At 44.6% G+C, this 13,169-nt stretch overlaps 1 protein-coding gene across 2 annotated transcripts in view; it reads right to left on the reverse strand.

The window, feature by feature from the left end:
• Positions 1 to 3,317: 3,317 nt before the first annotated feature.
• The window catches only part of MYO18B (myosin XVIIIB), a 275,393-nt gene continuing 265,541 nt past the window's right edge, over positions 3,318 to 13,169 (reverse strand). For both annotated transcript variants that reach the window (XM_081842590.1, XM_081842591.1), the window contains 2 exons: positions 7,114 to 8,402; positions 3,318 to 3,504 (listed from right to left, as the gene is read on the reverse strand). In XM_081842590.1, the coding sequence (XP_081698716.1) occupies positions 7,115 to 8,402 (1,288 nt within the window). In that variant the 3' untranslated portion in view covers positions 3,318 to 3,504; position 7,114. The remainder of the gene's footprint in view (positions 3,505 to 7,113; positions 8,403 to 13,169) is intronic.

Consider the following 13,169-nt stretch of genomic DNA (forward strand, 5'->3'; position numbering starts at 1 on the left):
TCTTACAAGACACTGTTCCATCGATGTGACAGGGAAGGTGAGATGCCTCTTCTGAGCTGCTGGCTGCCTCTTTTATTTGAAGTACTTACAATGATGGGTTGCTTTTAAAGAAATACATGTGCTGACCAATAAACCTGGAGCGTTTTATAATAAATAAAAAAATGCAATTGGTTCTTCTCACCAATTCTCATTGACAAAACATCCTCACCCTATTTTGTTTTTATATCTTGGCCTCTGTTTACCCATCAGGCAATCGCCATCCCTCTCAGCCTTGATTTATCCCTCTCACGCAGAGCTTTGATCAGGTCCTTTGATGTTTTATGTAACATCCTCTGTGTTGCCAGTGAAATGAGCAGAGACTATTTAAAGTTTAATCAGATTATATTGGCTTTCCCAGCTCAGGGCCATGGATCAATCAACTTAACAAGGTCTACCACTAGGGGCTCTCGCGATGGGTGCTTATGCAAAAAAATAAAAATAAAATAAATTCCTGGCCATTGGCACCAGCTCATATTTTGAGAGAACTTTGCACAGCACAGAGCACACCAGGAACCAACCTGTTGCTCCCAAATGACAACTGATTTGGCAAAGATATACAGGGGGAGATGGATGTGAAAGCATCTGAGGTTACTAGACAGCAAATGCCAAGGGAAAGGAAGTTTGTTTGGCTCACAGCCATATTAACGATGTCAATGTCATTAGCCTGAGGGCGTTAGAGGTTCAGCAAGGCACATGCCCACAGACAGGAAATCCTACAACAGATGCCCTGTCCTCTGCTTAGGAACTAAGCCAGGGAAGAACACACAAGTTGGCATCAAGGAAGTGCTCAAGGCATCAAGGACATTTCTTTTTAGATTATATGGGCAAGTCACAATCCATAGATTTGAGACGCAGACTCATAATATTATTATTTCAAAATTGTTGTTCATGTTTCAATAGGTGAAGATGATGGTTTAGCATATACATGTTGGGAAAAGAGTTGCCTCAGGAGATGGCATAATGGCCCTGCTTCCTCCCTGCACCCCACCCTGGGGCACATTTTCCACATAGCTCTTGACACATCTTCTTAGGCTGCAATCCTATATCCATTTTCCTGGGAGCAGAACCCACTGAACACAAAGAGACCTTCTTCTGAGTCTCAGTGTATATGATTGTTTTAGAAGTGCAAAAGCAGGGATCATTCAGTTTGTAATGGAACGGTTAATTCTGTAAGTTTCTTGTGAGTAGGCCTGTATACACTGCCTATGTAAATAATAAGAATAATAGTATCTCCTGCTTATTCAAAAATATGTTTCACTCAGGCTGTAGGTTTAAGAATACAATCATCATATTATCAGATGATGCATTCTGTGTCCTTGTCCATGAATAGACTATTCAGCCAATTGCTCAAGTGATGTACAGCAAAGTCCTAATCTGCATAATGCCCATATGTCCTTCTGAAAACAAGTGTCACAGGGACTGCTGCTGTCACTGTTTGTGGCCTGGCCTGATTCTTGCTTTTGCTCCAGCTGCTGGTGTCTTGCTTCCAGGGGAAATGCTTTAGGGCATCCACAACCTCAGTCCTGAAAACAGCCCCATAAGCTCAACTAAAGGATGCCTCTCCACTGGTCCCTGGAATTGGAACAGCAGCAAAGGTGGGCCTGAACAGATGCCCTGCTTTTCTCAGTGCTCTGGATTTAGTGAGCTTCTTGAGAAATCCCAGGTATGCTTTTGCTGCTGCTCTAATGCCAGCAGAATTGCTGCAGCCCTGCCATCAGCAAACCCTTCACTGCAAGATGGATCCGTCCATCCCACCCTCCACCCCACCCCTGCCAGTTCTGCCAAGCTGAGCTTCTGGAAGCCTCTCCCTGCTGCAATGTATTTTCTTACTCAATCCAACTGGAGCAATATTCTGGCCTGATGTGTATGGGATCAGCAGGCAATTGTTCTTCTGCAGAGAGAAAAAGCAAAAGAAAGGGAAGCAGAATTCTCCAGCGAGTCAGGGTGATGGATTGATCTACTGACAAACACACTTGTGTGTGTGTGTGTATGTGTTATAATGCCACAATAAGCAATGAAACACACACACAGGTTGCAACATTTCAGCAGGACTACAAATCAGGATGGTCCAATGAGGAAGCAGCATTATACTGAATAAAACCATCTAACTCAGTATTATCAACACTGACTGGCAGCAGCTCTCCAAAGGTTTCAGGCAGGGGGCCTCTCCCAGCCATGCCTGAAGATGACAGCCCAAGGATCTCACCTGTGCCCTTCTGCAGGTAAAGCAGGTGAGCTGCAGCCCTTCTGCCATCTTCTTCCTGTATTTGAACTCCTCCAGTCCTTCATTCTCTGGCCACTTGCCCCCCCCCCTGCCACCACCACCTTCATCCCTCCCACCCTTAACTGCCATATTTCTTTCATGAGCATCCATCAACAATAACCCTCTGATTACGAGCTTTTATTTTTAAAAAACACGTAGGTTTCTAGCAGTTGCAAGACCTGAAATATGGGGCAAAAGGTACAGGCATTCTTCATTCTGTTATGAGAAACCAACCAGCTCCCAACCCCCATCCCGACCTGCCCTACTCCGACCAGAAAGATTCCTCTGTAAGGTAGATCTAAGCCCCGCTGAATAGGAAGGGCATTTCTCTGGGGCCCCTGACAGTCGGTAAAGAAGGTAAAGGACCTCAGGACAGTTAGGCCCAGTCAAACTCATCTCGCTTCAGCCCGAGGGAGCCAGCATTTGTCCACAAACAGCTTTCTGGGTCATGTGGCCAGCATGACTAAAGTGCTTCTGGCGCAATGAGACACATTGACGAGTGCCAGAGAGCATGGAAACCTATTTATCTACTTGCACTGGCATGTTTTCAAACTGCTAGGTTGGCAGGATCTGGGACAGAGCAACAGGAGCTCACCCCATTGCACGGACTTGCACTGCTGACTTTCTGATCAGCAAGCCCCAGAAGCTCAGTGGTTTAGACCACAGCGCCACCCGCTCCAGTAGCGGGCACTGGCTGGTGATGCAGGTCTGTCGCTCACTGGCAGAACATCTGCTTTACCTGCAGAAGCTCCCAGGTTCAATCTCCAGCATTTCCAGGAAGAGCTGGGCAAGAACCCTGCCTGGCACCTTGCACAGCTGCTGACAGTCAGTGTGGGCAATACTGAGCTAGAGGGACCAGTGGCCCGACTCAGTATAATGCAGTTGCCTAGGTTTCTATTACGTCATGTCCATGGTTGGCTCTTCCTAATCCCAATAGGATTTATCAGAGCATGAAGGGTTCCCTGAAGCCATCTTGAGCACAGACAGGAAAGAGGGAGGAGGAAAAACTCAGATGCAAGAAGCAAAATGTTTTATTTTGTATAAATCAAAGAGAGAGCACAGCCCGCTTCTCTTACATACACATGTGTTGTTGTGCCTTGTTGGGTTAGGAAACTCAGGTGCCTCCAAAGCAGGTGGGGAAGCCAGAGCCTGGAACCGACAAGGATGCCTGGATGGTGATGATTCAGACAAAAGCTTGGCTCCTGGAGAGGGGAAGGAGAGGGGGAGGGAGGGGGGAATGTAGATACCAGAAATACTGAATTGAAATTTATTCACATTTGCCAGCACCACTTTCTAATTTAAAGACTCAGTTTCCTCCCTGTTTCTGTCCATCTCATTTTGAAAATCTGATCTCCCACCTTCATTGGGATTCAGCTCTAATGTTGTAATCATCATCATAGGTGAACTTACCAAGATGTGTGCTTCCACAAGAAAAGCCAAATGTTCAAAGCCATCTCAGGTCCCCTGTAAACATCACACAACTTGCATTTAAATGAAAACATTTGCGAAAATCTGAGCTGCTCAGATTTAATTTCTTAACTGGCTCTTAATGAGCTCATCTGCCAGCAAGCTAAGGAGAGGAAACTACAATTGATATTAGGAATATTAAAGCATGGCAGATGGAACAAATCATCTCATCTCAGCAAAGTGGATGCCAGCTTCACCAACCAGGTGCCCTCCAGATGTTTTTGACATCAGCCCCAGCCAGCAATGATTTTGACATAGTGGCCAGATCACTAGCAGTCATAGTCCTGTCCTGTCAAGTTTTGGGCATCACATTTCAAGAAGAACAGTGACCAACCCAGATGTATCAAGAGGTGGGATGCCAGGAAGGTGGAGAGTCTGGAAACCAAGTCCCATGAAAGAGCTGTGCAGGTTGCTTAATAGTATGAGCAGCTGGAGAGTGTGTGAGCCAATGGCAGATGGCCTTAAGTATATGAAGGGCTGTCACAAGGAGGAGGGAGCAGGCTTGTTCTGAGTGGAAATTGCAGCAAGGAAGCTGATTTCTTCTAGGCATGAGGAAAACTTGCTAACAGGAGGAGTTTCTTGGCAGAGTAAGAACCTTCACATGCATTTAAGCAGAGGCCAAGCAGCCATCTGTCAAGCGGGTTGAGCTGGATGACCTCCTAAGGTCCCACCCAGTTCCAAAATGCTATGGAGGCGGGTGGCTGAAACTATTTTAAAGATACCCACTCCAGTTGCCTTGCTTTTCACATTTCATCCGGGGTGAATGCAAAGGACACAGGGGCTGCATTGTCCAGACTAGAATGGAGGGAGCTTACAGTAGCTGGTGGGTTTGAATGACTGCGTAAAGCCAGCTTTGTGTGCTGTATTGTTGCTATCTCACTCATAAGACCTGCTGTTCTGCCCCCCCCCATATTTGTAGATTCTTCAGAGCTTCTGTAACAAGGATCAGAAGCACCGTAGTAAGGGGGTGGGGGACATTGTAAAATGTACATTCCAACTTCACTTGTATATTTTGTTTTGCATTTTTAAAAAAAGAAAAATCCCTCTACAACTGCTTTGGGCTGCCCTTTCCATCTTTACACTTTTGGGGCAACAGATTCCAGGGATGAGAGTAAGTTTCCATCTCCTCCCCACTAAAACCCCAGTTCCCTGCAACTGACTTCAAACAAAAGTCACACACACACAAACACGGCTCTTTCAGTTATGTAGACGGTGTTTCCTATAAAGAAATGTTTTATTAACACATCCAAGCTGCCTGGTGTTGCTTCAGCAGTTTTGATCACAGCAGGACCTGTGAAAATGTCCTCCAAAGGCAGCCTCCTCGCAAAATGTTTTCTAATGTGTTTTAAGCACTTAACTGCAGCAGTGGGGTGTCCATCCATCTGGGAAATGGAGCTCCAACCGAAGTTGGAGAAATAAATCCTCATGGCAGACATGACCAAGAAATGGAAACATTTGGAGCTGGTGGACACTCTGAGCAAAAAAACAAACCAACTCCAATGTGTGTGATGCGACACCTCTAGAGCTTGCTTTCCCATATAAAGCTTTGTGTGTACAGAAGAGTACTGTACTTCTATTTATGTGCACATTGACTTATATGGCCACCCCCACCCCAGTCTTTGGGCGTGCAGGGAAGAGCTATAAAAATGCAAATTTTGAAACGAAGTCAAAACTTCCCATGGAACTGCATCCACACAAAAAGTATAAAAGTATAAGAACATAAGTAGAGCCCGCTGGATCAGGCCAGTGGGGGCCCATGTGGCCCAACATCCTCTTTTCATAGGCAAAAGAGCCCTTTCCCACCCTGGGGGCCCCAGCAACCGGCAGTCAGAAACATCGCTGCCTTCAACTGTGGAGGAAGAGCATAGACTCCTTTGTGACCTTCAATAGTCCTCTCCTCCTCCATCCATTTGTCCAATCCTCTTTTAAAGCCATCTAGGTTGGGAGACATCACAGCCTCATATGGGAGGGAGTTTCCTAGTTTAACTATATACCGTGTGAATAAGTACTTTCTTTTCCCTGTCTTAATCTTCAAATGTTCAGCTTCATTAACATTAAAAAATTCAGGCCAAACCAGAAGATCTTGCAACACTTCTTAGAAAATACTCTGGCTGTGGAGTTGTGGAGAAAATACTGAGACTATGGCTGGGTACACACTCATTCAAAACACATTCTTTCTATGAAAGAATCCCAGGCACTGTAGTTTGTTGTGTGGTTGTGGGAATTGCAGCTATGTCAGGGGTAAATTACAGTGCCCATAATTCTTGGAAAGGAAGAAGGTGCTTTGAATAATGGCATCGTGTGGATGCAGCCATTGCCCCCTTGCTGCACAGATGGTGCAGGCCAAGAAAATCACTCTGTAAAGAATGCAATTGGGCACATGAACCCCTGCCTAAGTATGAAGGACCTGGAGATATTTGGTAAAAGGTAAAGGTAAAGGGACCCCTGACCATTAAGTCCAGTCGTGACCGACTCTGGGGTTGCGGCGCTCATCTCGCTTTATTGGCCAAGGGAGCCGGCGTACAGCTTCTGGGTCATGTGGCCAGCATGACTAAGCCACTTCTGGTGAACCAGAGCAGCGCACAATAGTTGCACCAATATTGGTATTGGCACAAGTCAACACTTATTAGAAGGAAAACTGGTGTCCAGAATCCACTCATCTCTCCTTTACTAAAAGGACAGAGGAATGCAAACCTGCTGTCCAGAGGGCTCCTGGCTGGAAGTTGTTTGGAAAAGTCTACAAAAAGAAAACCTATAGAAAGACTCTAAAGTAATCCAGTAGAAGTCTGCTTCCTCAGTGAGGAAGTGCAAAGAAGGGAGAAAGAGCCTGGCCTCCCCAACCTCAACCAAGCCCAGCTGAGCAAGTAGCCTCTCCTAGGGCAGGACTGTAAGAACAGCAGAAGCAGCAGCTGGGAAGGGGAAAGGAGGAAATAGTTTTGTGGGTCTTTGTTGCTCAATTTGTGCTATTTTATGCATTGTGGTATTTTATGCATTGTGACTTGCAGTCATTTTTATTTATCATAGTTTAGTAATCATTTATTGTAATGGTTAAGAGTGAATTTCTGTTTAATTATTATTTGCTGGTGGTTTGAGAGTTAATTTTATTGTGTACTATTCTAACAGATTGTTGAATATTACTTTATTTGATATAAGTCATTCTATTTTAAAGTTATGTTTTACTGTGGCTTTTTGTATTGGATCAGATTATTATAAGGTGTGTTCCTTATATATTGCTCTGCCTTGTGTATAGTATATTACTATACACAACTGCCTTGTGTATAGTAATATAGAAAGAAATTAAAAGTGAAATGAAAAAAATGAAATGAAAGATGCCAGCACTTTACCTTAGTCTTTTCCTAGGTATTTCATCATGATACTGTTTACATCATCTTCCTTCCCCTCGGCTTCAGACCGCCAGTCATCTTTTGCGCCCTCTGGGCTTCTTTTCCCAACGCATCCTTCCCCTTCCAACCTCTGGATCCTTGGCCGACTCTTGATGCTGTCAGCACTTTTGAAAGATACAACTGAGCCAGAAGAGGAAGACGAGTCAGAGAGGTTTCCAGGGTCCTCTTGGGGTTTTGGACTTGGTGATAAAGTGGCCTTTATCTCAGAGAGGAAAGAGTGGTTGGGCAAGACTTGGTCTTCAAAACGGACACTCATGGGCCTCTGGCCTTCTCTCCTCTCTTTGGGACCTCTGGCCAGGCTGCTGGTTGACTGGCCTTTCCGGACAGCTGGAAGGAAGTCATCTGAGTCATCATTCGTTTTCCTCTCATAGCTCAGAGTTGGTATTTTCCAAGAGAGTGGATCAGTTTCCTTTCCCTCACTTGAAACATCACCAAATCTTCTGTTCTGAAAGACTAGAGGTTCTTTTCCTAGATCTGTGTCTGTCGTTTCTTCCAGGGATGCCTCCAGGCAACTTCTCCATGGTTTAAGTCGCAAAGTGCTGAACATTTCTCCACCCAGGGCTGGGGAGCTGAGCTTTGAGTAGGTGTCATCTATGTTCTGAATGAGAGAGTCATAGGACCCAAACTTGGAGACCCTTTTCAGAGCTGGGGAGAGGTTTGGCCGTGCCATGCTCTCAGATGATATGCTCCTCAAACTAGAGGAGCGGACCAGGCCAGCTCGAGAACTTTCACCAATTCCCTCCAGAGTTACTGGGAGATCTTCATCATCCTTCAAAGTCTTGCATCTTCTAAGGGATGAGGCTCCTGTTGTTTGGTAAATAGGCAAAGAGGAGGCATCATCTAACACTAAGTTCCCTGGCTCTTTGTCCTTCAGTCTTTTTCTTCGCAGCTCTTCAACATATTCAGAAAGTGCAGAGGAGGAGCGTGACAACTTGTCTTCTGCTGAAGGGGACACCCTTTTGAGCACAGAAGGGGACAAAGGACTTGATAACATCTCTTCTGCCACTGCTGGAGAGGACATCGTAATGGATGGAGACACAGCTCCTAACTTTTGGAGAGTGAAAAACTCCTCATTTGAAATGGGTTTCCCATAATCTGGTCTTTGGGTACCAAAGGAAGGGCTTTGATTAGCTTTGCCAAAATCAGCACCCCCTGCACTCCTTCCATATCCCCTTCGTTCTGCACCTAAGGGAGACAGCTGCTGGCTTGTTTCTTGATCCTTGTTTATCCTGGGACAAAAGGTGAAACAACAGCCACTGAGCAAAGCATTACATGGGACAACAGACTTCAACATCCATAATTTATTTTTAAAACTAAAAAAGAAAAGAAGTCTTTATTGAATGGCTTCATATCACATTTACAAATTCACTATGGAGTGATCCAGACTTAGTCCGGTAACTTAAGGCCTACTGATTTCAGTAGGTCTACTCTGAGTTACGTAAGTCTGAATCCAACCCTATGATTTCAAGAAAAGCATACAGGAATGCAAATACAGTAATTGATTCCTATGGATAGTGTCCCAATTTAACCTTTCATATTAGATTTTTAAAAGGTCCATAGACCAGGGGTGGAGTGGAGCCCTTGTCAGCCCAAGGGTTTTAGCTCCTCCCAGGAGCCACGTGTTGGTGATGTGCAGGGCTGGAGGGCAAAAGTGGGTGGGGCCAATGGCAAGCAGTGGGCGGGCAGCAGATGTATCTCATGCAGTAGGTGATATTGGAAGCATGCAAAAACCAGAGGTTTTTAAGCACAGCAAGACATTCCCTGCACCTCCATCCAAGAGACATATAAATTTAGTTTCTACATGAACCAAGCAGTGCTAGCCATTTCCACAATGTTCCCGTGGAAAGTGGGCACAAAATCCTGGTTTTGCCAAGTGTTTTTTTAGAGAATTAATTTGATTAAGTGCTGGTGATGTGTTCTGCGTTTTATGATTCTATGATATGTAAATGATTTTACTCAGTGCTTTTGTTCTTTTAGGAAAAAAGGTGCCGGTACTCTCCATTAAGTTGTTACCGTAACTGTCACACTTTAAACTTTTGAGGGCTGGAGAGGTCCTGGTACTACATACCCTTGAGCAATCTCAGAAAAACGCACTGCACACCCCCATAATATATTTTTTTTCAAACAAGTTGGTGGTTTAAACAATCTCTTATAAACAATCAAACATTATTCAAGGACACACTCAAGGCAGACAAAAAACTGCTCAAGGAGCACCGAAAAGAGTTTGGGCTGGGAAGAGTCCTGAAAGGCTCGAAATCTTCCACCACCTGGGTATAACTGTTTCAGAATTGTACAAACTCCAGTTTTTCCTGAAAGATTTCTTCAGAATTATTCCTACCTTCCCAGAAAACTGTCAGTTGGGTTTGGTTTCTCAAAAAAGAAAAGGGGAAACAAATAACTTTAAAGGGAAACTGAGGCAACAGAGAGACTCAGAAGGTTGGGCATCAGGAAGTCCTGATCATCCTCAACAGCAGCAGTGCAATCTGACTCTGTATATCACCCCGATATAACTCATTATTTGGGGATACTCATAAGTGATGCATGCCCCCAGCAAATGTTCCCCTTCCTCTTTTGAATTGGACACTTCAGGTACAAAAAAATAACAATTCTCCTGAAGGCGACAACAGCCAGTTATTTTGTGTTTTGTGTGTTATTATAAGCCAATCTTTTTCTGTCATTTTGTTCATACCTTCCCTTTCCCAGCTTTGTTTCACATATTCATTGTAGCTATTAATATTTTCTATACTTTTTACATAAATACTCCACCCCCCCTTCTGACAACCTTTTTGAAAGGTCTCAGCAGCCCATTGATATCTGTTCCTCTTGTAAGACTTTGATGCTGAGCATCAGAACAGCCCGGCAGCAGGATCAGGCCAAAAGCGCCTCATCTAGTCCAGCACCTTGTATCTCGATTTCCTGAAGGCTTTTGACAAAGTCCCCCATGATATTCTTGTGGAGAAGCTAGCAAAATGCAGGGTGGATGAGGCAGCTGTTGGGTGGATTTGTTCCTGGTTGACTGACCGAACCCAAAGAGTACTCACTAGTAGCGGTTCCTCATTATCCTGGAAAAAAGTAGCAAGTCCTGCCCTGGGCCTGTTGTTCAGAGTTTTTATAAACAACCTGAACCAATGGATTCACATTACAAGGAAAGAAATTCCAACTAAACACGAGGATGAACTTTCTGATGGTAGAGGTTGTTCGACAGACGCCCTTGGAAGGTGGTGGACTCTCCTTTCTCGGAGGTTTCTAGGCAAAGGTTGGATGGCCACCTGTCAGGGATTCTTTAGCTGTGATTCCTGCATTGCAGGGGGTTGGACTAGATGGCCCTTGGGGGTCCCTTCCAACTTTAAAGTTCTGTTATTCTATGATTCTACGGTTGTCCAAGTTGGTGTCCGTCAAAATACCTTGAGATTTGCAAGTCATGAACACTACCCCTTTTGTATCACTTGGTCATATAATAGAATTTTACTTTGAGATAAACTTTTTAAAAAGATTTGGCAATACCTCCTTTTATCCAGCAACTGAAAATTTCTCTCACACACACTCTCTGAAAACCCATTTATTTCTGATGCTAGAAGTGAGATGGCTGAGGCTAAGACTGTCCTGTCAATTCTGGCTACTATCTCTCCAATCTCTCCAAATTCCGCCACACTCCTGATGGCTGCCCCACATCCAATCTGAGAATGGCATGCCTGCCCCAGGAGTGGGGAGCCTCAGCCTTCACAGCCTGTCTATCCAGCCTCCAGGACTCTTGCTTAGTGGTGCCCACTGTGCAGGGCACATGCCTCCTCCCCAGCTGTGCGGTGCATCCACCTCCAGAACCTTTGACTCACTGGGATGTGTCCTTGAACTTGCTTGCCTGGAAGGAGAGAGGTGTGAGTGGGGTCTCCACAAAACCCTCCAGCTTTTGTGTGGACAGAAGGTGTCTCGCTGCACAGAGCTCTGCGTTACATGCACTGATCCACCTACTTTTCCCTGTGACCACACCCTCCATTGGCCTCTGGCAGAGACCCTTCGGCTGGTTGAAGGGGATATGCTGAAAGGAGCCTCTCCCACCCCTTCCTTTGTCCAACTGCAACACAACAGCCCTGCAGTGCTGCCAGCGGGCTTTACTCTCTGGTAGTGGCTGCGGCCCAGACGGGAGGGAACCCGAGATGAACATGAAAAACCATTGAACAAACGGCACCATGGTTGATAGCTGAGTGCTACATTTGGTGAGGCTATCCTACCTCTGAATGCTTTCAGTGCTTTGAATCCTCACAATCCAAGTACATGTACAGAATTCTCAGAGGAAGCCTAATATTTAAATTTAATATTTACATTGGAAATGGCTCTTGGTGTCTGCAGTTTGTTCCTTGTGTTGTAGAAAGTAATTTCTAACATCATTAAGCTAATCACAAATGGCTGAATTATTTATTTGACATATTTATATCCTGCCTTAATCTTAATCTTCAATTAGAATAGCTATGAAAAAGAGTGCCAGAGTTGGAGAAAAAGCCTCCTGTCCCCTGTGGGCATTTTATTTATTAAAAATGTGCCTCCTTTTCAAGTCTCAAGGAATATTGTATTCTAAAAAAACACACCCAGCTAAGCAAATTTTTTTTTCAAATTCTTTACCGCTTTATATTTTTTAAAAAAACCTTAAAGCATATTAAAACAATAGCTGGGCAATGTTCCTCCGGCCTCATGAGGAGCCTCTTCAGTAGGGCTGGTGAGTCTGGGCCTTGCTTCCTAGGCCAGGCGGAAAGGGCCTTGCAGGCAGCGGCCCCCATGCCTCACAAAACCAACAAGAAGGTAAAACACTGACCATCTGTCAAGGGGTTTGTGACCAAGTCAGTGACCAACTCAGAGAAGCCTCAGAAAGTGAATGGAAACAGGAGCATCCTGCAGAACTCATGGAAGAAGATGACAGACATTTGTGGGCAGAGATGGGGAAGATATTGGGTTTGGTTTGCTGACTTGCTCTTCCTGAAGCAGTATGTGAACCAAAACATGACTAGGCTTCAAAATTCCCAACTCTCTGAATTTTCAGATGCAATTCTCCTGCCCCCTATACGTAGCTTGTACACAAATGTGTATAAAACTGGATATATTAGTGGAAGTTACATAAAAAATGAATTGTATTAGGATAACCTGCTTCCATGTATACATGTATTAGTTAAAATTGCATACAACATACAACATACAACAAATTTCAAGAGGACTTTTAAAAAAAAATTGCAACAGACTGCTAGTAATTAGGAAGCAATTCCTTCCTTCCACTTGCCAATTCTGTATGTGAACCCCTCAGATTTATGAAAAATTGTGTAACTGTTGCATCTTCTCTTGATGAGTCTTATGTTGCATCTGATTTTAGTGCTTCTTTGTTATTTTATTTGTATGGAAATTTTTCTCTTTCTGGCCATCTTTTTTTTATGCAACCTGATGCAAAAATATGACAAACTGAACTTCAGATTGGAAATACTGAGAGAAACTAAAACAAGCTGACGTCTCTGTCCCTTCTTCTCAAATTGTTTCAGTCTGTCTGGCTGCTAACCAGAAAGCTGGTGGTTTGAGCACACCCAGGGACATCTGTGGACATGGATGTAGCCTGGGGGGCAAATACCTATCTGACCAATTGCATCACAGATGACTCGGTGCTGCCCCCCGCTAACATAAAGCCTGCCTCCCCAATAAATCCTGACTATGCCCATGGCTGTGGACAGGATTCTTGTATTGCAGGTGATTAGACTAGATGACCCCCAGGTCTCTGCAACTCTACAATTCCATGATTCTAAGTATGGTTGGGGTGTGTGGAAATCTTCTCAGCATTCAACGGTATGCTGGAGGTATTTAGGGTGCTGGCTGGCTTGGAATCTTACAGGGAGCATTTCCTGATACTTGATGTGCCCAAAGGTCCACACAGCGCATACATGAGACTCTGAATACCCAGGGAATCTCTCTCCCACATGAGGCCAGGCTAGAGAGGTCAAGGCCCCGTGTGGGGGTGGGTATGA

This window comes from Podarcis erhardii, assembly GCF_964252035.2.
Source record: "Podarcis erhardii genome assembly, chromosome: 15".
Lineage (NCBI taxonomy): Eukaryota > Metazoa > Chordata > Lepidosauria > Squamata > Lacertidae > Podarcis > Podarcis erhardii.